At 39.5% G+C, this 22,851-nt stretch overlaps 2 protein-coding genes across 2 annotated transcripts; both read left to right on the forward strand.

Annotated features, from left to right (window-relative positions):
• Positions 1-5,795: 5,795 nt before the first annotated feature.
• On the forward strand, positions 5,796-6,458 carry LOC122059086 (RING-H2 finger protein ATL40-like). The gene has a single exon (XM_042621782.1). The coding sequence runs from the start codon at positions 5,807-5,809 to the stop codon at positions 6,434-6,436; it is 630 nt and encodes a 209-aa protein (XP_042477716.1). The 5' UTR covers positions 5,796-5,806; the 3' UTR covers positions 6,437-6,458.
• A 4,226-nt stretch (positions 6,459-10,684) lies between these two features.
• Positions 10,685-13,769, forward strand: LOC122059398 (protein ACCELERATED CELL DEATH 6-like). The gene is made up of 3 exons (XM_042622164.1): positions 10,685-11,354; positions 12,253-12,788; positions 12,965-13,769. The coding sequence occupies exons 1-3, from the start codon at positions 10,706-10,708 to the stop codon at positions 13,652-13,654; spliced, it is 1,875 nt and encodes a 624-aa protein (XP_042478098.1). The 5' UTR covers positions 10,685-10,705; the 3' UTR covers positions 13,655-13,769.
• Positions 13,770-22,851: the final 9,082 nt, after the last annotated feature.

Genomic DNA, 22,851 nt, shown 5'->3' on the forward strand with positions numbered 1-22,851 from the left:
GTCTCCTAAGACCCAGCCCTCCCTCATCCTTTGGCTTACACATAGAGTCCCACTTCACTGTGACAGCCTTAACCGTATCTACATCACCTGTCCAAATAAAATTTCGCATCCATTTCTCCATCATTGCCACAAGAGATGCAGGCCACCAATAAACAGAGAAACTATGAGTCGGCATCCCCGAAAGCACCGATTTAACCAATTCCACCCTACCTGCCATTGACAACAATTTCCCTTTCCAACCCGCCAGTCTCCCCTTAACCTTGTCCATAATCGGCAACAAAGTATCTTTTTTAATCCTTCCCTTGAATATTTCCACACCTAGATACCTTGTAGGGAAGGTACACATGGGAATGCCTAAAGTTTCAGATATTCGATGCTTCCTGGAAGGTGATATTTTTCCCAAAAAAAGTTTACTTTTTTCTAAGCTGATGCCCTGCCCAGAAAACTCTTGGTACTTTAGAAGAAATTCCTTAAGAGTCCTCACATACCTCATAGAAGCATTGGAGAAGATGAAAATGTCATCTGCAAATAGAATATGGGCAGGAATTTTGACACCGCGAGGCCCATGAATTGGCTTCAATTGATTAATCTCGATCAGATGCTTTAAACCTCGCGATAGCACTTCCTCTGCAATAATAAAAAGCATGGGAGATATTGGGTCCCCTTGCCTCAGCCCTCTCTCCACACCAAAATATCCCTGTGGACCTCCATTAATCAAAATCGATATCTTAGAGGATATCAAAATTTGGTTCAGCCATGTTATCCACTTCTCTGTGAATCCAAAGCGACGCAGCACCTGAAACATAAAGGACCACGAAAGAGTATCATATGCTTTCTTGATGTCAATTTTTAATCCCAGACCTCCCCCTCTCATAGAAGCAAACATCATATTGGCCAGTTCTGAGGCCACACTGATGTTGTCATGGATCAACTTTCCTTTTTGAAATGCCCCCTGCTCTTCAAATATCAGCCTAGGGAGCAACTTAGCAAGCCTCATTGCCATTATTTTGGAAAGAATTTTACAATAAAAATTCCCCATACACAGTGGCCGGAATTTATCGATAGAATATGCTCCCTCCTCCTTAGGAATAAGTACCAAAAAATTGTTATTCACACCAGTGGGCAAATGACTAGTACTAAAGAAATACTTAACTGCATTGCACACCTCTAACTCGACAATATTCCAGCATCTTCTAAAGAAAGCTCCAGAAAATCCATCCGGACCAGGAGAGCTATCTGGGTCCAGGTCCCAAACAGCTCTTTTGATTTCTTCATTCCCTGGTAAGACATCGAGCACATATTGATCACCTTGATTAAGAATCATAGGTATAGATTCAAGAAGCTCCACATGCTCCACAAGAGGCACAGCTTTGTAAAATTGCTCATATGACTGAACTGTATAATTCCCAATCTGGTCGTTACCTTCCACCAAAGTCCCATCAGGAGTTTTGAGGCTTCTTATAGAGTTTCTGAGTCTTCTCATTTTAACAGAAAAATGAAAAAACCTAGAATTGCGATCCCCTTGCTTCATCCATCTAACTTTGGCTTTTTCGGCCCAAAGTTTTTCATGGTTTTCCATTGCTTTTAGTAGAGAGGTCTTCGCATCAGCTTCTAACCCAAACAACTGATCATCCATGCCATTTATTTCAATAGTCTGTTGCACCTGCGCTAGCTTATCCTTGGCTTCCACAAGGGCTTTATTGAAATTCGGGAAAGCCTCTCTCCCCCAATTACGGAGCACACCCTTCAACCTTTTGAGTTTCAGCATGAGAACAAATATCGGATTCCCTGAGACCCACTCTTCCCATGATGTAGCAACAACCTGCTCAAAATCTCCATGTTCCATCCAGAACTTATGGAACCTAAAGGGGCAATTACCGGGCCGTTGAGATAAAATTGAGGTGAACAATAATGGAGAATGATCCGAAGCAATTCTAGGGAGGACCCGTTGTCCACAATCCTGGAAAAAGTCAATCCATTCTTCATTACAAAAACATCTGTCCAGAACCGCCAAAACATTACCACGACGTCTGTTATTAGACCAGGTGAATTTCCTCCCCGATGATGGCACTTGGGCCATCCCACAAGCATCCACCAGAGCACCAAACTCAGCAGCTGAACCCATACTAAAATTCCCTGGCCCCCTTTTTTCATGGGAGAACAAAGTCGCATTAAAATCCCCAATTATAGCCCAAGGAAGAAGAGGCTGGGGGAGATCAGCCACTAGCTTCAACCACAGATCCCTTCTTCCTACTCTAAAGCTGCTGGCATGAATGAAAGAAATCTGGAACCTTTTCAATTCCCACTTAATAATGATCGAAATGTGCTGCTCAGACTCAGAGACAACATCTGGGGTGTTCAAATTTCTCTTCCATAAAATCCACAAATTAGAGGGTTTCCCTACTCTACAATTGTAAATGAAAGAACTATTGAATCCCAATTTATTAAAAAATAAATTTGGAAAAGCACTTACCTCAATCATCGGCTCTGCTATACATAAAATGTCCGGAGCTCTATCCTTAATAAACTGTCGTAAGGCATTCCTGCCTGCCGCCTTCTTAATTCCTCTGATGTTCCAGAAGAAAACCTTCATGAACAGTTACATGGAGGCAGAGTAGTGAGCAGCCTCATCATTCTGCTCTGTCTCAGAAACGTGCTTACCAAGTCTATCCGACCCTTCAACACGCTGCATGATCATATCTATTTCTTCCACTTCCTTATGATGAATAACTACTCGGCCTTCCACCAGGCACGATTGAGAAAGCTCAGTCAAATTATTCTCAACCCCCTCCCAAACTTGGCCCCTGCCACTCTTTCCCCCTCTGCCACCCCTACCACCTGGTTTGTAATTAATTTTGCGCCTTGGTCGTAAAGCACGTACCATTTGAGAGTACTCCCTCTGTGTCTGAGGTTCCCTGACCTGAATATCACCCTCCCTGTGATCGCTCTCCTCACCTGATGCCTGCGATTCATTCTCAGACGGGTTAGAAGACCGGGTCGACCCAAGGACATCCACGTCCAAAGTATTATCCACTCTCTGCCCAACACCCATCGGGTCCACCCCAGCCATAGCATTGTGAGGAATATTCTCAGTTGGGAAATATTCTTCACCATTTAAGTCCACCACTAAATCTTGGCACTTAAGGTAGCCCTCCACGTTTGGCTCATTACTGATTTGGGAAGTATTCCCATTTGCTTCATCTACCATTCTGGTAGGAGACCGCATATTCCTTTCCTTTTGTGAAAGATTGTCATCCCTGCCAGCTTCGTGACCACCGCCAACCTTATGAGAAGGCTGCTCAACTGCAATTTTCCCCACCGTTTTACCTCTACATTGGTTCGCATGATGTCCCAGTTTTTTGCACGAGAAGCATCGAACCATATTGTCTTCGTAGACGATTCGCTGATTGAACCAGAATCTCGTCTCCTTTCCCGGTTGTCTTCGTTCCACTTGCATCTCCTCAACTCTAACGCCATTGAGCTCCATCTCAACTAGGACTCTTGCATAATTACCCATTGTTGCTTTTAATGTTTTATTGTCCAGGGCGACAGGCCTTCCTGCTACCTTTGCCATGGTCAATAGGATTCTCTCATGCCAATACTCCATGGGAAGCTCAGGGAATCGGATCCAAACGAGCTTAGTGTGAGAGTAATTATCATTAATATTAAAATCTGGGCGCCATCTCTGAAAGCGAATAATTTGTCCCCCTACTTTGATCGGTCCTCTCCTCCATATTGAGGCCATATCTCCCTCCTTCTCAAAACGAAATAGAATAAAACCCTTCCCTAGGGGAGAAAGGTTCACGTTCCCCTTTAGCCTCCAACTTGCAACCACCTCGCACCTTATATCATCCATAGATACAAATCTGAAGTTTACTTTGCCTATCAGCGCAAAGGAAAAAGTCTCCAGTTTCTCTTCATACGCTTCCTGTGGAATCACTACCCTCGTCAGAGATCCAACACGAATCGGATTTGGGAGATCCTCCACGTCAGGGAGAGTCTTCTTTGTCACCGTAGCATAAGATTTGCGGGTTTTCCGATTCACTGGCTGTCCATCTTCATTATTTCTCTCATCCTCCCTCTCCTCCCCTTGCTCCACCGCAATAACCACATCAGGAGTGGAGGGACACGCAGGGCGCAAAAAGTCCGTGATCAATCGTTGTTTGCCTCTTTCCGGCAGCCTGCCATCGTTTCTTTCCCCTGTCAGGCAGGTCGCTCTATCTCCTTCACCCATCACAAGCCCCAGACAGATCTCCGAAAACCTCTCTTCCAGAGGATTCAATCACCTGCCAAACATGAGACTCTCATAGGAACTCGCCCGGCCAGGTCCTCTTTGTCTTCCCCCCGGTTCTTTGCCGGAAAACGATCCCGGTCGGCCTCAAAGAATCTCAAGCGTGTCTCTCAATCCTTCGATGAAAACCTCCTCCGTCTTCTCCAAAAGGAAGATCGCTGCTGCGTCTGTGCTCCTAGAGAATCATTTTCCCGATCGGAACTGTTTTCTCTCCCTGATCAGAGGAAACCCGATCGGATCTGTTATCTCTCCTCCAAAAGGAAGATCGCTTCTCCAAAAGGAAGAACGCTGCTCTCCGATCGGATCTGACGGAGACCGCCCTTCAGATCTTCAGTCTGACGCTGCTCTCCGATCGCTGCTCTCCGATCGGATTCTTCAGATCTTCAGTCTGGGGTGAAAGAAATAAGGAAACGATGCTCTCCGATCGCTGCTCTCCGATCGCTGCTCCGATCGCTGCTCTCCGATCGGAGTCTTCAGATCTTCAGTCTGGGATGAAAGAAATAAGGAAACGATGCTCTCCGATCGCTGCTCTCCGATCGGAGTCTTCAGATCTTCAGTCCGATCGCTGCTCTCCGACGCTGCTCCGTGGATCTTCAGTCCGATCGCTGCTCTCCGACCCTCTCTCTCTCTCTCTCTCTCTCCCTCTCTCTCTCTCTCTCCTTGGGGTATTATTACTGGAGATCATTCGGTTGAGATACTAACTTAGATGAAAACTCTGTAGCTGTTTCAATAATCCCACAAGATAATCACATTCAATCCATATTTGATTTGTGTTCAAGTTGTTTACCTCTAATTCAAAGGACTTTCGTTCTAATAAATCCCGAGAAAAACCATGGCCCTTTGACTTGTCTCAATCACCATAACCAAGAGTTAGGCTACGTTTGGTAGTCATTCAGTTCCAGAAATGACATTTCGTGTCAAAAATAGAATTTTTAATTTCCATTTGAAAATACAATTAAAAAGAAAAAGGTGTTCAGAACTTGTTTCAGGAACTATTACCGTAGTTGTTTATTTTTTTTTTTTTTTTGTATTTAGAACGAAATCAAAATGACGGAAAAAGGTTTTTTTCTCCCATCATTTTTTTTTTTTTTTTTTTTTTTTTTTTGTTTCAAAAAAATTCGAAAAACACCAAACACTTTATTCCTTTTTTTGTTCCCATAGAATAGAAAAACGCCAGATATTTTTCTAGATGATTACAAAACGCAGCCTTAGTATCTTATTAGCACCTAGACATGCATCCTAATTTATGAGCACACATCCCAAGGTACTTTCAATCATCAGATGTGCATTGGGCGACCAGCTGTACTCAGTTTCCAAAATCTCTAAAAAGAAAATAAATCAATAAAAGGAAAGAGGATCGGCTGAAATAGGGAATGATGAGGTGGACATTGATAATTCGAAAAAGATACAGCCAATGCTTTCGGTTTCAACTCTCTAGTCCAAGGTGTGCAATTAATCTATTTTCTATTTCTAAAAAAAAATCATTTAAAATACCAAACAGACCTTGAGTTTCCAATGGCTAATCCATATGGCCAAGGTTCTACTACCTTTGCCCCAACTATCAATGGCTTTGCCACAACTATCAATGGCTTTGCCACAACTATCAATGGAGCAGCCACCTTAATCATTTTGGTTCTTACTCTACTCATCGTCCTCCATACTCTCCGGTGCATCAATGAAAAACGTCTCCAGCGACACTACATGAGGCACAGCAGCGGCGGCGACCAACCACAATCTCAGCTGTTCATTGCCATTGGAGGAGCCACACTACAATTCCCCTCACTTGAACCACCTAAGAATGGGGGGCTACACCCATCGGTCATCGCCGCATTACCAACGTTCATCTACAAAAAACCCAACCAAATCAACACCATCACCGAATGTTCGATTTGCTTGAGCAGTTTAGAAGAAGAAGAGATGGTTAGGCTTCTACCAAATTGTTTGCATGTCTTCCATGCACAATGCATTGATAGGTGGCTAAGCTCACAGACGACTTGCCCTATATGCCGCGCTGTGGCTGAACCTCAAGCACTACCGGTGGTGGCAGCCGAGCATGAGCAAGATCCAGCCGAGGACCAGTCCCATGGAACAGGTAATGAGGCACCACCACCACCACCACCACCACCCCCTACAGCTCCAGTATAAGCATCAAGATGAAACATTTCGAAAAGAGTTGCATTCTCTAATAAAAAAGCTATTGAAAAATCTTGATAAAAGGTGTGGTCTGCTGTTGATATTTAAATAGGTCCTCCCTCGCCCCCCCCCCCCTTGCTCAAAAAAAAACCTTGGGGTGCACGCCCCTGTGTTGCCGCTTTCAGAGAGAAAACCCTTATGTTTTTTCTTCAGCATCTTTTGAGACCATAAGAGGTAGAAACTAAAAAATCTGGAGGACAGGCATTCACCTTCATTGCAGAACCCCATGGTTAGGGAGATGGAATGATGATAGCACAACAACTAACAAAGATGTTGAGAAAATGAGGGGAGGTTGTAGAGTGGGGGAGAGGGTAAGAGCAGAGCAGAACAGAGGAGGTGGGAGAGGGAGAGGGAAATTAGAAAAAAAAAAAAAAGGTTCCTTACTTTCAAACAGATTATATCCCTTTTGTCAAATGGAAAAAAAAAAAAAAAAAAAAAAAGAAAGGAATATAATTTGACTTTCTTGTACAATACCGCAGGAGCTCATTCAGCATGGTTCAAGGTCCTGCTGAAACTAATTTCCATGGAAACTCCATGGAAACAAACAAGCTCATAACCTGTGTAGTATTTTCCAAGATATGAATACCATTTTCAATTATTTTTTTTTTTAATAGAAAATAAAAGGAAAGTAATTTCAATTTCTTATGCATCCAAGGTTTTCTGAGGACATGAATTTCACTTTGGTGTAATTTATATTTTAATTTTTGCACAATTAGCATACAACAAAGGATTGGAAATAAAGCATTCCCAGAATCAAAAACACTACAGCAATGGAAGGTGATCATTTTTTTTTCTTTTCATGTTTACATATACCTTTTCCTCAGACACAAAATCCTTCATTCATTTATAGAAAAATCCACTCATAATTCATGTATTCATTACATTTCCAGTATTAGCAACATTTATTATAATGTCATGAGGGAGTTGAGATCCCCTGTAAGTCTACATGTATGTTTACCTGAATATATGTTTCAAGTGCCAACACCTATCTTAGTTAGATTTAAAATGTTACGACGTGTTCAAGTGCGACAAATAATGACGCCGGCTATTACCCTCTACAAATGTAAAGTCATCTGTTATCTGATGCAGGTCGACATCAATTGCATGAAAGGAACTAAAGTTCATAATTCACTCTATGAATATTAGTACTTTACATCTCCAAGGCTACCAATTGGTATAGGGGAAAATTGTTGACAGTAAAGGTTGATGCAGTGCCGTCGAATCCACTCTTTCTATAAAAGTCCTCCAAAACCCATATTACACAATGATGAGTATAAACTCTCACAAAAGATAAGACCCCTCCTAAATCCATTAGGTGCAACTCTTTCTTGCTTTGTAACAAGGGAGTGTAGTCTCATGAGAAGTTTCATCAGTAGTGTCTGTGGAAAGCAAGAAGCCTTGATCAGCACCCTTAACAGTTAAGGAATGCATAAAACTGTTAATAGATATGGGTTCTTTCTTATTCGCAGCTGAGGTCCATTGACTTGTCTCAATTCATTAGAACCACCAAGAGTGAGTATCTTATAAGCAACATCAACTCTTTGAGTACTCTTATCGAACATCTGGAAGACGATCCTGTATTCTCTTGTTTCAGGAATATATGTGAACCCAAAAGCATTGTCTAAGTATAAACGTAAACGTTTAGGCACTTTTATCGCTGTTCTGGTGAGAAGGTTCTCTACCGATACATTTTCATCCAATATGTGGGAAGTATTGCAACAAGACAAGACCATTGCAGGAAGCAAGTATTGGCTTCGGAAAACCCATATGTAAATCATGAATCATCATCTTTCCTTCTTTCATCTCTATAAAACCCAATCTATAAGAACACTCAGACTAACGTTTGGATCAAGATAACAGTACCGCATTAGAGAGGATGTAATTACCAAATGAAAATCAAATATGAGTTTATACCATTGCTTGCAAACCATCCTTAAATTGTATAAAGTATCAACTTCAAATCTTTTGAGGATGTTGAAGACAATATTCTCATCAAAATTTTCACAATCAAGACCACCAGATATCTTCATCTTTCTATTACACTCAATCGTAGTCATCTCAAATGGTTACAATCACAAAGTAAATAGAAAGTAGAAAGTCTAAAGGAAATAGTATCCGCTAGGCTAAGAAATAATGAAGTCCGAATTTCCCAGGATGTTGCTCGGTTGGAAAATACCAACACCTCAAAATTTGAGATCAGGAGTTCTTTCATTTTGATAAAACTTCCTTGTTAAAAAGAAGTTGCCAGTTGCTTGCAGCTTCAATTAGGAGAGGACCAGGATCCTCTGTCGTATCGCATAGAACCAAGGGCTAGGCGCCCCTTGGATTGCGCACTCATGCCTTGGGCTGCGTGTCAAGGATTCCCAACTTTGGATCTAAGCTACCCTGTAGCGGGTAGCGCGCACTATAGAAGAGTCCGATCCAATTAGGAGATGGTACTAATAGCTCTGTTCATAAGCTATGAATTGCCGACCTATCAAAATCATATTCCTGAAATTAAAAAGAGCGATGGCATTTCTGATGAAGAACCTAGTCTTACCAAGAAGCTACTTCTTTTTATAAGAATCATTTTGGAGCAACCCATATTGATGAGGGTTGGTGTCCATCAAATATTCCTGTGGCAATGCTATAGAATCCAACAAAAACCACGAGATTGGAATCTTTAAGAGTGGTAGGTTGGCAATGAGATGGTAAGGTACTAACTTAGGTGGTCTAGGAAACATTACAATTGTTTCAATCTCACCCCAACAGAGTTCAAATAGATTTCATAGAAAGCAAACTGGGAATTGACATCACGAGTAATCTGAGATGGGTATACAGTATACTAGAGAAGAGATGGGTTGAAGTGAGGCCAGGGAAGGTTTTGCAGAGGAGACATCTTCATCATTTTGTAAAATGGAAGAGTTGTTTCTTGTACCCTTCTTCCCAATACTTAATAGTTGAAAATTGATCTCTTTGAGTCCACATCCTCTGCAGCCGCTGCACTGGTGCACTAAGAACCAGCAGCTGTGAGCATCCGGGCACACACCCCACGGGACTCCCAACCACCGGATGCTTACTGTACCAGTGCTGTGGTTGTAGAGGATGTAGAGGCCATATCGAGGCACCCTTCTTTGAGAGAAATTGAAATATGATGAGGTATCTGACACAGTGTTTACCAACCCACATATGTAACTGACAAACTTGAACTTCCAGAGACCAACTTGGAATGGGAGGCTGGAGGGTGCTTTTCTGGGACTAAGTTAAATAGGCAGTAAAGAGTTGGGGTGAAGGGCGGCCGGGGCCTCAAAAACCTTATCATTGCTGCCCCTACCTTTGTGTCCCCCCTCATCAACTGCCTCTGCCCAGCTCTCTCCACTCTTTAAGTTCGGAGCTAAACAAACAACTTGACCACAACCTTCAGAACAATGATATGTAAGGCTTTGAAAAAGTGACAAAATAGCATATTGAAGCATAAATCTAAGAAGGTATATCATATATAAGAAGCCTTGATACTCTACTTTGAAATGAAAACCATTAATGTCAAGCTAAGGTAACCAAAATTTATAGTAGTTACCTGTCTCATACAGTCATACGGCTTATCATGCCTTCTGAAAATTAAAACTAAGCAATGTACTTTCCAAACCTTGGCAAGTAAAGTATAATAGTAAAGGAAATTACAACATGGGATTTTACAATGAATTACCTGAAATGAGACTGTTTAAGTGAGGTATACAATGACTTCGGTTAGCCTTGACAAATGGTAACTGCTTTACTCTATGCTTTGCTTTCTGCGGTTCAACATCAGCTACATAACAAGAACCAAAGTTCTCGAACATGTTTACAAATTATATTGCCCTGCCATTCCCAAGGCTACCGATTGGTGCACCAGCGTGTACATATTGAAGGATGATGCAGTGACGTCTAATCCATTCTTTCTTATAAAAATCCTCCAGAACCCATACTTCAGCTTGAATACCTGAATGTCCCACAAGAGATAAAACCCCTCCAAAATCCATTAGAGAGAGAGAGAGAACGAGATTCGATACTTGAGAGATCGGAGAATCCCCAACCAAGAATCAACTCCACTATGAAGTAAAGTATGCCACTATGAAGTAAAGTATGTGTTCCTTGCTTGAAAGACATCAAGAATATTGAATTTCTGAAACCCTATAGTGGAATCCCAGATTTGTGATAAAACAGAACTACCAAATACTGAAACGACCTATCAACACACCAGCTATGGCTTCCACGACGCCTCAACTCCCACCCTTTCCACTCATGAACCCACTACTACACAAAGCCATACTTGCAGGGGATGAACACACGGTCTCGTTATTCGAACATGATTTCCTTACTCTAGTAGTGAGCCGCCAAGGGAATACAGTCGCTCATATCGCGGCCAGGTTAGGACACCATTCCATCTTTGAACTTCTCTCCAACCGATGCCCGTCGATTCTCTACAAGCCAAACCCCAATGGAGACACTCCTCTTCATATCGCCGCAAGGGCTAGCCAAATAGGCATCGTCAAGTTCCTTTTGGCGTATTGCACTTCAAGACATGTCCAAACAGGGGATGGGGATGTGGATGGGAATGGAGGAGCTTTGAAACAACAGTACCTTAGAATGCAAAATGAGAAGGGAAATACTGCATTGCACGAAGCTTTGGAAAATAATCATGAAGAGGTTGCTCGCCTCTTGTTTACAGCACATTCGGAGCTTTCATATTTGGGTAACAACGAAGGGAAGTATCCTGCATATTTGGCTGCAGAAGCTGGTTTTCTGCAACTTTTAAAGGACATGTTGGAATTGCTTGGTGACATTGAAAATCCTGGGCAATGGAGTGGAGGAAAGACACCTCTTCACGTTGCCATTATCAAGGGGCATCCAGGTATTCTTGATTTGGGCATTTACCTTTTAATGTTGTTCCTCGCGTTTCAAGTTGCTTTTAATGGTAATTTTAGTTTATCAACCAACGTTATGACATCTTTACAACTACTGCTCTGAAACCCACCCCAGCCCAGTGTGTCAATCTGTTGATGTATACATTGATGCTATCATTCCTTAATAGTTCGATCGAGCTTTTAGGAAAAGGCAACATCAACATTAATGTATGTGTTTGATGTTTTGGGGAAGGACAGCGTCAATGTATACATCAATATTATCCAACTATATGCCTTTATATATTAATTGAATTAATTCTGAGCTACCAAGTTGATCTTTTGGGATGATTTTCTCTCTCTCTCTCTCTCTCTCTCTCTCTCTCTCTCTCTCTCTCTCTCTCTCTCTCTCTCTCTCTCTATTTTTGTTAAGTTTGTCTCGAATTCTTACTCTGTTTTTTACGAATGACCTGCTCCAATTTATCCTTGGTGATGACCCGAATGTAATTTTTTTGAGATCTATGATGGAAACAGAGGAGTTATGGTTTGACACGATGGGTTGACCCGTAACTTGAGGGAGTATGTAATATAATATGGTCCTATTGAGAAAGCATTGCAATTTGGGGGTTTTTTCGAGCTAGGGCTGTTGGGTGAGTTTTGTTGCCACAGCTTGGATGTATTTGAACAATCTCCATTATGACCTCTCTTCTACAATAGTGAAATATCTTCTTCTTTGTCTAAGGACAACACATCACCACATCTGATGTGTCAACATCATTAAATATGTGTTGTGTGTGAATCTGTGTCTGTTTTTTCCTTCGTATTTGATGGTGTTTGCTCTAACACTTTATTTTTCCACCTAATCTTCCGTTCTCTCTTTGTTCGTGTTTTGTACACTATGAAATCCAGAGACCTTAGAATTGGTATTAAAGGTCAAGCCACAGCTAAGCCGATTAACAGATAAAAATGGAAGAAATCCTCTTCACTATGCTGCCTCCATAGGCTATTATGATGGGTTGATTGCGTTACTCAATATAGATACTCTGCCCGCCTATGAAGCAGACCACACTGGCCTCTACCCAATTCACATGGCAGCCTCTACTGGCCATATTAAAGTAATACAACTTCTCTTGGAACATTGTCCCGGCTCTTGGGAGTTGCTCAACCAAAAAAGTCAGAATATTCTTCATATAGCTGCTCAAAGTGGCAAGAAAAATGTGGTGACATATATTTTGAACACACCAGTGCTTGAGAAGCTAATAAACGAGAGGGATGACAATGGAAACACACCTTTGCATCTGGCCACCAAAGGCTGGCGCTCTAAAGTTGTTGGTGTTTTGAGTAGGGATCAAAGAGTGAAAGTGAACATCTTGAACAACATAAACTATACAGCTCTAGATATTGCAGAGACGAAAGACATTGGAACAGTAGCATCATTTCGAAAGGTATGTAGCTTGGTGCCTTACAAATCCTAACATTGATTGATATTTCAATGTGGTGATGCACTTGCCTCTCCCAGACCCTGTAGTAGGAGCAGCCTTGTGCACTGGGTTGCTCTTTTTTTTAGTATTATTTCAATGTGGTGATGCTGACATTCTCTCTCTCTCTCTCCACCACCCAGCTCCTAACATTGACAGCATTGAGGATTGCAAATGCACCAAGAGCACGAGATGTATACGATGATGAAGTCCGATTAAATTCAGGTGTCCGACAACCTACAGTGGAATTTTACAAGGACAAAGTTAATACTCTTTTGTTGGTGTCTACACTAGTTGCCACTGTAACCTTCACTGCAGGTTTTACAATTCCTGGAGGCTTAAATAGTGATGACCCTGACCAAGGCATGGCAACAATGTTATCCAATAACAAGTTTAAAGCTTTTGTGATCTGTGATACCATATCTATGTATTGTTCAATTCTTTCTGTTTTATCCCTCGTATGGGCACAAATAGGAGATGTTCCTCTGATGCGTTCTATTATTGATTTTACATTGCCATTGTTGGGAATTTCGCTTTCCATGATGGCTGTTGCATTCACTGTAGGTCTATACATAGTTACCAGTAGACTTCATTGGCTTGCAAATGTTGTTTTGGTCATGAGCATATTATTCCTCATATGTATCCTAGCCTTGTCATTGCCACTCCGGATGCCAATTTGGTCACAAAATCGCTTCTTTCAGAGGATCTCTTATTATTTTCTATATCTGCTAGTATCTGCAGCTGGGGGTGATAGTGATAGTGTTGATGATATAACTACACGAGAAGTCGCCAATTTGTTTACTAGAAGCAGAATACCTGGAATTAATGATTGATGTCGTATCAACTTGTTATTGTAATTGATAATCAATACTAAATTTTCACTTTGGAACAGATCTAGGGGATACTGTCTCTTTTGAGGTTAAGAATAAGTTCTCCTTATTTTTTTTCTTCTTTTTTTTGTCTTTAATATGTTTTATATTCGCCAAAAAAAAAAATGTTTCTGTGAACTCTCTATTCTATTGAAGCCATCATCATATTGTTTCCCCCATAATATAAATAGAAATAAATGTAACCGCCACCCCCCTTTTTTCTAAAAGGTTAGAAATGTATTAAAATGAAAAAAAATATATATTAGAACAATCCTACGTGGACTTTGGGCTATCCATGCAGACCTGATTGGATGAGTCATTCAGTCTAATCTCAAGGGCCACCCTACATTTCGCATCCTTCCTTTTCTCTACTATTTTCTTGTACTTGGGTTTATCTTTTTTGAACAAAACTTGGCTACTACCTAGTAGCTGCAACCCCTAGTACTAGCCAGGGGAATGGAATCTTAAGGGCACGAATGAAAAAATTCATCCTAGGTGGGTATTTTCAAATCTGCCCTTGGTTGTTACAATGGGATTGTAGCTACTTGGCTGCAACTCGGGCAGCAGCAAAAATTTTTCCATTTTTTTTACTTATTTCTGCATTCATTGTTTTCATTGCATGTGAAAGGGGCACTATTTTTTCATTTTTTTTGGGCACTAAAGTATCTTTGATTTGTGAAACTTGGATGTATTGAAATATGTTTCAATTAATTTGGACCCTTTCGATTGGGAACATTCTGATTGACTTGTTACATTATTGTTAGAGTGGTAAAAGCGTACACATCTATGGGTTGCCCAGATGGTTAGGGCGAATTAAAGATTGTGTGGATAGGCGCACGGTCTCATGTTCAATTTATTAAGACACCTGATTGATACTATTTTTTCTTCCCAACATCCGGCCGGCTCCTGACATTGACAACATTGAGGATTGCAAATGCACCACAAGCATGAGACGTATTCGATGAAAAAAATCAAGAAAATTGTAGTTTTCAACAATCTACGGCGGAATTTTACAAGGAGAGAGTTAACACTGTTTTTCTAGTGTCGACGCTAGTTGCCATTGTAACCTTCATCACAGGTTTTACAATTCCTGGAGGCTTAAATAGTAGTGGCCATAATCAAGGCATGGCAACAATGCTAACCACGACCAGCTTTAAAGCTTTTGTGATTTGTGATACCATAGCTATGTATTGTTCGATTCTCTCCGTTTTATCCCTCATATAGGCACAAATAGGAGATGTCTCTCTGAAGCGTTCTATCCATGCTAGCCAATGTTGTTCTGTTCATAAGTATAGTATTCCTCATATGTCCCTTAGCATTGTTATTTCTACTCCGGATGCCAATTTTTTACTAGAAGCAGAATACCTGGAGTTAATGATTGATTTTATCTAAACTTGTTATTGTAATATTTCTGTCAACTCTCTATTATACTGAAGTCATTATCTTATGTGTACATTTGCCCCTCCCAAACTGGGTCTGCAGTAGTAGGAGCCTCGTGCATTAGGTTGCTCTTCGCTCATAATATTGTTTCCCCATAAAATAAATAGAAATAAAAACAAACCTTTTTGCATGTGAAAAGAGTACTAGGGAGTGCATGACAATGTTTTTATATTCAAAATTAGTATTTTAGAGTTAGAAATATTTTATTTGTATGTTTCTGTTCATATTTTCATACAAAAAAAAATATTGTGTGTGGTAAAATTGGGGAAAAAAAATATTCCTACCACTAAAAAAGAACAAAAACATGTATAGATTTAAATTGCATATAACAGAAGTATATCTTCTGTTCCATGGTGGTGTTGAGGTAGAGAGAGTCAAGCTCAAGAGTCGGGTTTATTGGATTTGTTTTTGTTATAGATTTATGTTTTTAAATTTTACAAACAAAATCAAATATGTTTCTCCAATGAACAACAAATGTATTTTTTCTTTCTTCACATAATTAATTAAAAAAAAAAAAAAAAAAAAAAAAACCTGAATTCTTTCTTTTGAACATCGTCATATAGACCTAAGTATGCTAAATTTATGAAACTTGAATGTATATTGTAATATGTTTCTATTAATTTGGACCCTTTCTATTGGTGACATTCTCATTGGCTTGTTAGATTGTCTAGAGTGGTAGTTGCGGGGGGAGAAGATTATTCGTTATTGGCTAAAGTTAGAGAAGACTGACTGTCTAGATAGGGACTGGCTAAAAATAAAAGACCGAATCAAACCAAGCCAAATAAACCAAATCAAAAACCGAACCAAACCAAATTACGACTCACTTACTTATGTTCTCATTATAGTTCTTAGTTCTTTATGAAATTAGAAAGTGGATATACAGCAATATGGCTTCATTATGTAGTCCATTGTTAATTATCCGCGGCTGTGTTATTCTTCTTCCAGGTGATGGCGTGTTGAGCCTTCATTCCCAGTGTATGTTTCAGGATTCTCCTAAACATGATTATGTGGGATTAATTTAAAATAAATATTTAGTTTATATAAGGGATGTGAACTTTACACTATTACAGATGTTATTCTCATCTAATATGATCTTGTCCCGGTCTTCATTCCTAAAGTCTAATTAAAGAGGTTTGCCAGAACAATATAACATGGGAATATATCATGAGAGTTGTGGCACCTGTACATTGCCTCTACTAAGGTTTTTTTTTTTTTTTTGGTAAATTCTCTACTAAGTTAAAGCTTGATAAAAAGGTGATTGACTAGAATTGCTTTAATTTTTTTTTTTTTTTTTTTAATTTAAGAATAATGGTAGGGGGTATTAAACAAGAGTGTAATATTCTTTATCGCCTTTTCAAGGATAAAGATTTTGTTTGTAATATGTTCTTCTTGGTCAAAAGGGGTTGGGATTCATTTGTTGTAGGCTTATTAAGGCCACTCATCTCATTATGCCATGTGGAATGATGATGTGGAAAATTCTGATTGTTGAATACATAGTTAATACATATTTTGGACTGACCTTATTCCATGCATAACTAAGTAGTCTAATAAATAACGTGCATTCTTCTATAATCTTGGATTTTCAAACTTCTATTTTTTCACTTAAAAAATGATATTTTAACTGAATTTACATGTGGGAAGGGAATCTTAAAAGTCTACTTATCCACAAAATTTAGGACTCATCTCAAGTTCCATGTGGCAAATATTTAGGCATCTTGATAAGCTTATCAATTTAAAAAATATATATATATTATAAATCTATTTACTAACATGGAAGCCATTCCCACACGTAAAATATCATGCAATTCCTCATTATCAGTCATCCAATTTCAAGATCAGTTTAATTATGAAGAAAAAAAAATATTACTTAGAAATCGTATGATCTGATCCACACAGATGGAATACACAAGAAGGTTTTTCCGTGGGTGGATTCCATCTATGTGGATCAATCCTATACAAGAATGGTTCTCGTATAAGTACCTGATCCGCTCTCCCCTTATTGATCAAAGTTAATAAATTAAAAAATAATAATAAATTAATAATTCTCATCCATTATTCAAACCGGGATCATTCATTGTTAATCGCTAGCATCTTATAAATTGGGATGATAAGAATTTATTCCCTAGCCTAGTTATTAAATTCTCCGAATTATTCGGCCGAACATAATTTTATCAAATTTTACGAATAATTCTACCCGAATCCGAATCAAATAAAAAATTCTTGAATTTTATAGCCTTTTTCTAAAATTCACTAATAATTCTGCAGAAACCGAATTTTTTCCCATTAAAAAAAAAATTACCTTTAATAAGTCAATAAGCCTTTAGAAAATAGTGTGATTAGAATCCATTTATTATCCTAAGGTTACTTTTTTTCTTTTTTTAACAAAAGCCAATAAAGCTTATCTTTCTTGAGGTAATCTCTCACACTTCTACAAAAAAAAAAAAAATCTCTCACCCAATTTTGGTTTGACTAAGTCTTACAGTCATTATTCTCTCTCTAATCTTTACTATTGACATGCATGGCGGGTGATGTGGGTTCAGCTGAATTTGTGCTCAGTCCCACCTCTCAGTCTCTCTTTCTCTAATTCAATTATTTGAGTAATAGAAAATGAGTTAGAAAAATAAAAAGAGCTAAATATAATATTTTTATCTTTAACATTTAAATTTTTTATTTTTATATCATTTGTATGTTATATACATATGATAATTGATAGAAAATATGAAACAAGAATTGTAAATATTAAAAATAGCATCCGAATTTTTTATCCTCTTTTTATTTTTGTAAACGAATAATTCCCGAACCCAAATCCGAACTCGAATTTTATTATCTCTGCTTTTTTTACCGATATTTTGTTCGAATCATTGAATTACTGAAATGAATTAATCCGAATAATTCCCGAATCCGAATATAATAACTATGTTCCCTAGGCAACGAAGTCATAAAATGTACGTTCCTTTTTTTCCCCCTTTTAAGCAGCATCTATTCATGGATTGATTAAACACAAAAATGTTTACCAAGTAAAACAAAGATTAAACACAAAGCTGGAATACATAGGATAATGTGCATGGAATACACTTTATTAGTATAATTTTAATCATCTTAATTATCCTGACCCAACAGCCTCACTTGAAATGAAGGGCTATGGTTACCTATTGCAATCCATAGAACTAATAGATACTTTGTAGGCCCTGATTTCGGGAAATCTTATTTGTGCCATTCGAATAATCACTCTCTAATAAACTTGAATAACATTTCATGGGTTTTCAGAAATGTGGTAGAAAGCTATGGAAAGATTCTTAATTATTACTTCTTAGTTTTATATGATTGTGAGCATAAAAAAAAAAAATGGAAAAAATTTCCTAACCCCATGGAGGATGGTTCATCCATTACCTTAGTTATCCTCTTGATACCCTTGGGCGCATCTTGTAGAAACGCAACCCTAAAACGATGCAAAAGATAATGGAAAAACAAAACAAACAATGCACACGGATTTTACGAGGTTCGGCAAGGTTGCCTATGTCCCCGGTGAGATGAGATCCTACTTCACTATCAATGGAGAATAGGGTTACAGCGCTCGTCCTCACACTTCTCAGTATTTCTTGCATTACAGAGAAAGAAACTCTCGCTACAAATATATAGCGAAAAAACCCTAATCTGGAAAGTACACAATTACCCTCAAATAAAAAGTTCAAGTGGGGGGCTGCGCCCCCTACACCCCCTGCTATGCAAGGGGCCTCCTACCCCCTTGCAACCCCCACGGCCCGCTAATCGGCTAGCAAGACTGCCGTCTTGCCTGTCTAGGTGATGTACCAGTACTCCCTGGATTAAACTACGATGGAATACAAGACATCATACACCAATAATCTCCACCTTTGGCTTGAATTCTATCGAGCCTCCTGTAAAGATAACTTGTAGACGTCTTCATCATTGTACCTCATTAGAGGTACAAACCCGCACATGTTTGGTGCGTCCCTCATCTTTAACAATGAGTAATATTAATCAAGTCCAAACAGGACTCGAATTTCTCTGTAGTAACTGGCTTTGTAAACATATCTGTAGGATTGAGATCTGTATGAATTTTTCTCAAGTGGATACTGCCTTCTGACACAAGCTCCCTGATCTTGTGAAATCTCACATCAATATGCTTTGTCCTTGCATGAAACACCTGATTCTTTGCAAGATGTATGGCACTCTGACTGTCACAATGTAACATTGTACCTCCTTGCTCCAACCCCAACTCACGAACCAGTCCAACCAACAAGATTCCTTCCTTGGCAGCCTCAACTGCAGCCATGTACTCTGCCTCTGTAGTGGACAATGCAATTGTAGACTGAAGCATCACCCTCCAAGATATAGGTCTACCAGCCAATGTAAACACATAGCTTGTAGTAGACCTCCTCTTGTCTAAATCACCAGCATAGTCAGAATCAACATAACCTGCCAATTCTGTAGAACTTCCCTTGCCACTGAACATAACACCTATATCTTTAGTCTTTCTCAAATATCTGAAGATCCACTTAATTAAATTTCAATGCTCCTTCCTTGGATTACTCATGTATCTGCTAACAACATTGACTACATGAGACAAATCCGGCCTGCTACAAACCATAGCATACATGAGACTCCCAACTGCGCTAGCATAGGGGACTTGAGACATCTGCTCTACCTCCTCATGTGTTGTGGGGCATTCCCTTTCAGATAACTTGAAGTGGCCAGCTAACGGAGTGCTAACCGGCTTAGCCTTTTCCATATTAAAACGCCCTAGCACCTTTTCAATATACCTCTTCTGAGTTACTCAAAATTTACCTATATTTTTATCTCTAAGGATTTCCATGCCAAGGATCTTCTTAGCGGCACCAAGATCCTTCATCTCAAATTCAGCACTCGACATAGACTTCAAAAAGACTATATCATGTTTGTTCTTTGCAGCAATGAGCATGTCATCAACAAAAAGCATCAACAAAATAATAGAATTATCACTTGACACTTTATAATAAACACAACTATCATACTCACTTCTTGTGTAGCCAATCTTCATCATGTAGGAATCAAAGCGTTTGTACCACTGCCTAGGAGATTGCTTAAAGCCATAAAGCGATCTCTTAAGGAGACAAACATGGTCTTCCCTTCCCTGCACCTTGAAACCTTTAGGCTGCTCTATGTAAATCTGTTCCTCCAAGTCACCATGAAGAAATGTAGTTTTTACATCAAGTTGTTCAAGCTCTAAATCATACATGGCCACCAAAGCAAGTAGTTCCCTGATCGAAGTGTGTTTCACCACTGGAGAGAATATTTCATTGTAGTCTATCCCCTCCTTTTGTGCATAGCCCTTGGCTACAAGTTTTGCCTTATACCTTTCACGATCCTTCTCAGATGCTGCCTCTTTCTTACAAATGACTCATTTACACCCAATGATTTTTCTTCCCTTGGGTTTTTTCACAATCTCCCAAGTCTTGTTCTTCTGTAGAGATTCCATCTCCTCCATCATAGCTGTCATCCATTTATCATGCTGTGCATCACTCAAAGCATCATGGTAGGAAGATGGATCACCTGTACCTATAGTGATGGCATAGGCAACCATGTCCTCAAACCCGTATCTCATAGGTGCTTTGTGAGTACGCTTCCCTTTACCCTTTGCCACAGTATAGAGAACTTCTACTGCTTCCTGTTGTCCTGGTAAGTCAGTTGATGACTCATTCTCCCTTATTGTTTCCAACTCACCTAACTCCACCTGTACAGTAAAACCTTCTTTATTTTCATCAACTGCTTGTGAATTGTAATTTAACTTCACTATATGAGACTCATCAAATACAACGTCTCTGCTAACCACAACTTTCTATGAAATTGGATCCCACAACTTGAATCCTTTTACACCTTTCTTAAAACCAAGAAAGATACACTGCTTAGACTTTGAGTCTAACTTGGAACGCTGCTCACTCTCAACATGCGCATAGGCTGGACAACTAAATATTTTTAGAATAGAATAATCTAAAGAAGATTTGTCTTTGTCGGAGTATGAGGCTGAATGCAAGATTGAGTAAGAGATTTTGGGCAGAAGCAGTGAACATGGCATGTTTCCTCATCAATAGGTCTCCATCAAAGGCAATTAATTATAAAATTCCTGAAGATTACATCTCCATCATCTCTATCTGAACTGTCAGCCACGCTAGCTTCCTCAGATGCCTTATCTACACCTTTCTTCTTTAAGTCCGCCGTCCTCTTCAAGCACTCTCTTTTTAGATGACCTTCCTTCTTGCAATAGTAACAAGAGACCTTTGTCTTTGTCCCTTTTGATTTCGATCGACTCTTCCTAGATCCCTTCTGATTTGATCTCCCTCTTTCCTGCTCCTTGTCACCTCCGAAAAAACATTCTCTTTGAGATTTCGTACTACTGGCCTTCTTCCTTGTATCATTGGACATGAGGATAGCTGCGACTTCATCCATCTCAAGGGTCTCCTTCCCATACAAGAGAGTCGTTAATAGGTGATCATATGATTCTGGGAGCGACGATAGCAATAGTAACACCTTGTCTTCATCCTCGATCTTAATCTCCAGGTTTGCAAGTTTACTTATGATTTGATTGAACATGTTAAGATGCTTTAATAGATCCGTACCTTCCACCATCTGTAGAGAATACAATTGCTTCTTCATAAACAACTTGTTCGTTAAAGACTTCGTCATGTAGATGCTTTCAAGTTTCGCCCATAACTACTGTGCAGATTCAATACCCACAACATATTATAGGGCATCATCAGAAAGATTTAATCGAATAACACTTACAGCCTTTTTCTCCATCTCTTCCCAATCTTCGTCAGTAATTTTTGTAGGTTTCTTCGACTTCCCCAACAACGTTTTCACCAAACCCTGTTGTATCAGAAGATCCTTCATCCTTTGACGCCAGAGGGTGAAATTGTTCTTCCCATTAAACCTCTCGATGTCATACTTGACATTCGATCCCTTCCCTGCCATCGTGATAGTAAACCCTAGAAAACGGAAACCTAAAGCTCTGATACCAATTTGTAGAAACGCAACCCTAAAACGATGCAGAAGATAATGGAAAAACAAAACAAACAATGCACACGGATTTTACGAGGTTCGGCAAGGTTGCCTACGTCCCCGGTGAGATGAGATCTTGCTTCACTATCAATGGAGAATAGAATTATAGCGCTCGTCCTCACACCTCTCAGTATTGCTTGCATTACGGAGAAAGAAACCCTCGCTACAAATATATAGCGAAAAAATCGTAATCCGGAAAGTGCACAGTTGCCCTCAAATAAAAAATTCGAGCGGGGGGTTGCGCCCCCTACACCCCTTACTATGCAGGGGGGCCTCCTACCCCCTTGCAACCCCCACGGCCCGCTAACCGGCTAGCGGGACTGCCATCCTACCTGTCTAGGTGTTGCACCAATAATTCCTGTATTAAACTACAATGGAATACAAGACATCATACACCAACACATCTCAGGTCCGTGATGAATGCATTTTCGTTCATTATGGGTGTAATAAAACTTCATCTTAAAAAAATTGTACAAAACCTGACCTCTCATTAACTATAACAGGTCTCTATTTGTACCAAAAAAAACAAAAAAACAAAAAAAAAAACAAAAAAAAAACAAAAAAAAACAAAAAAACAAAAAAACAAAACAAAACAAAACAGCTCTCCACTAAAATCCTGTGGTGCAGATAAGTAAGAACCACGTATTCACTCACCATTCATCAGT

The sequence above is a fragment of the Macadamia integrifolia genome, chromosome 13 (genome assembly GCF_013358625.1).
Source record: "Macadamia integrifolia cultivar HAES 741 chromosome 13, SCU_Mint_v3, whole genome shotgun sequence".
Classification (NCBI taxonomy): Eukaryota; Viridiplantae; Streptophyta; class Magnoliopsida; order Proteales; family Proteaceae; genus Macadamia; species Macadamia integrifolia.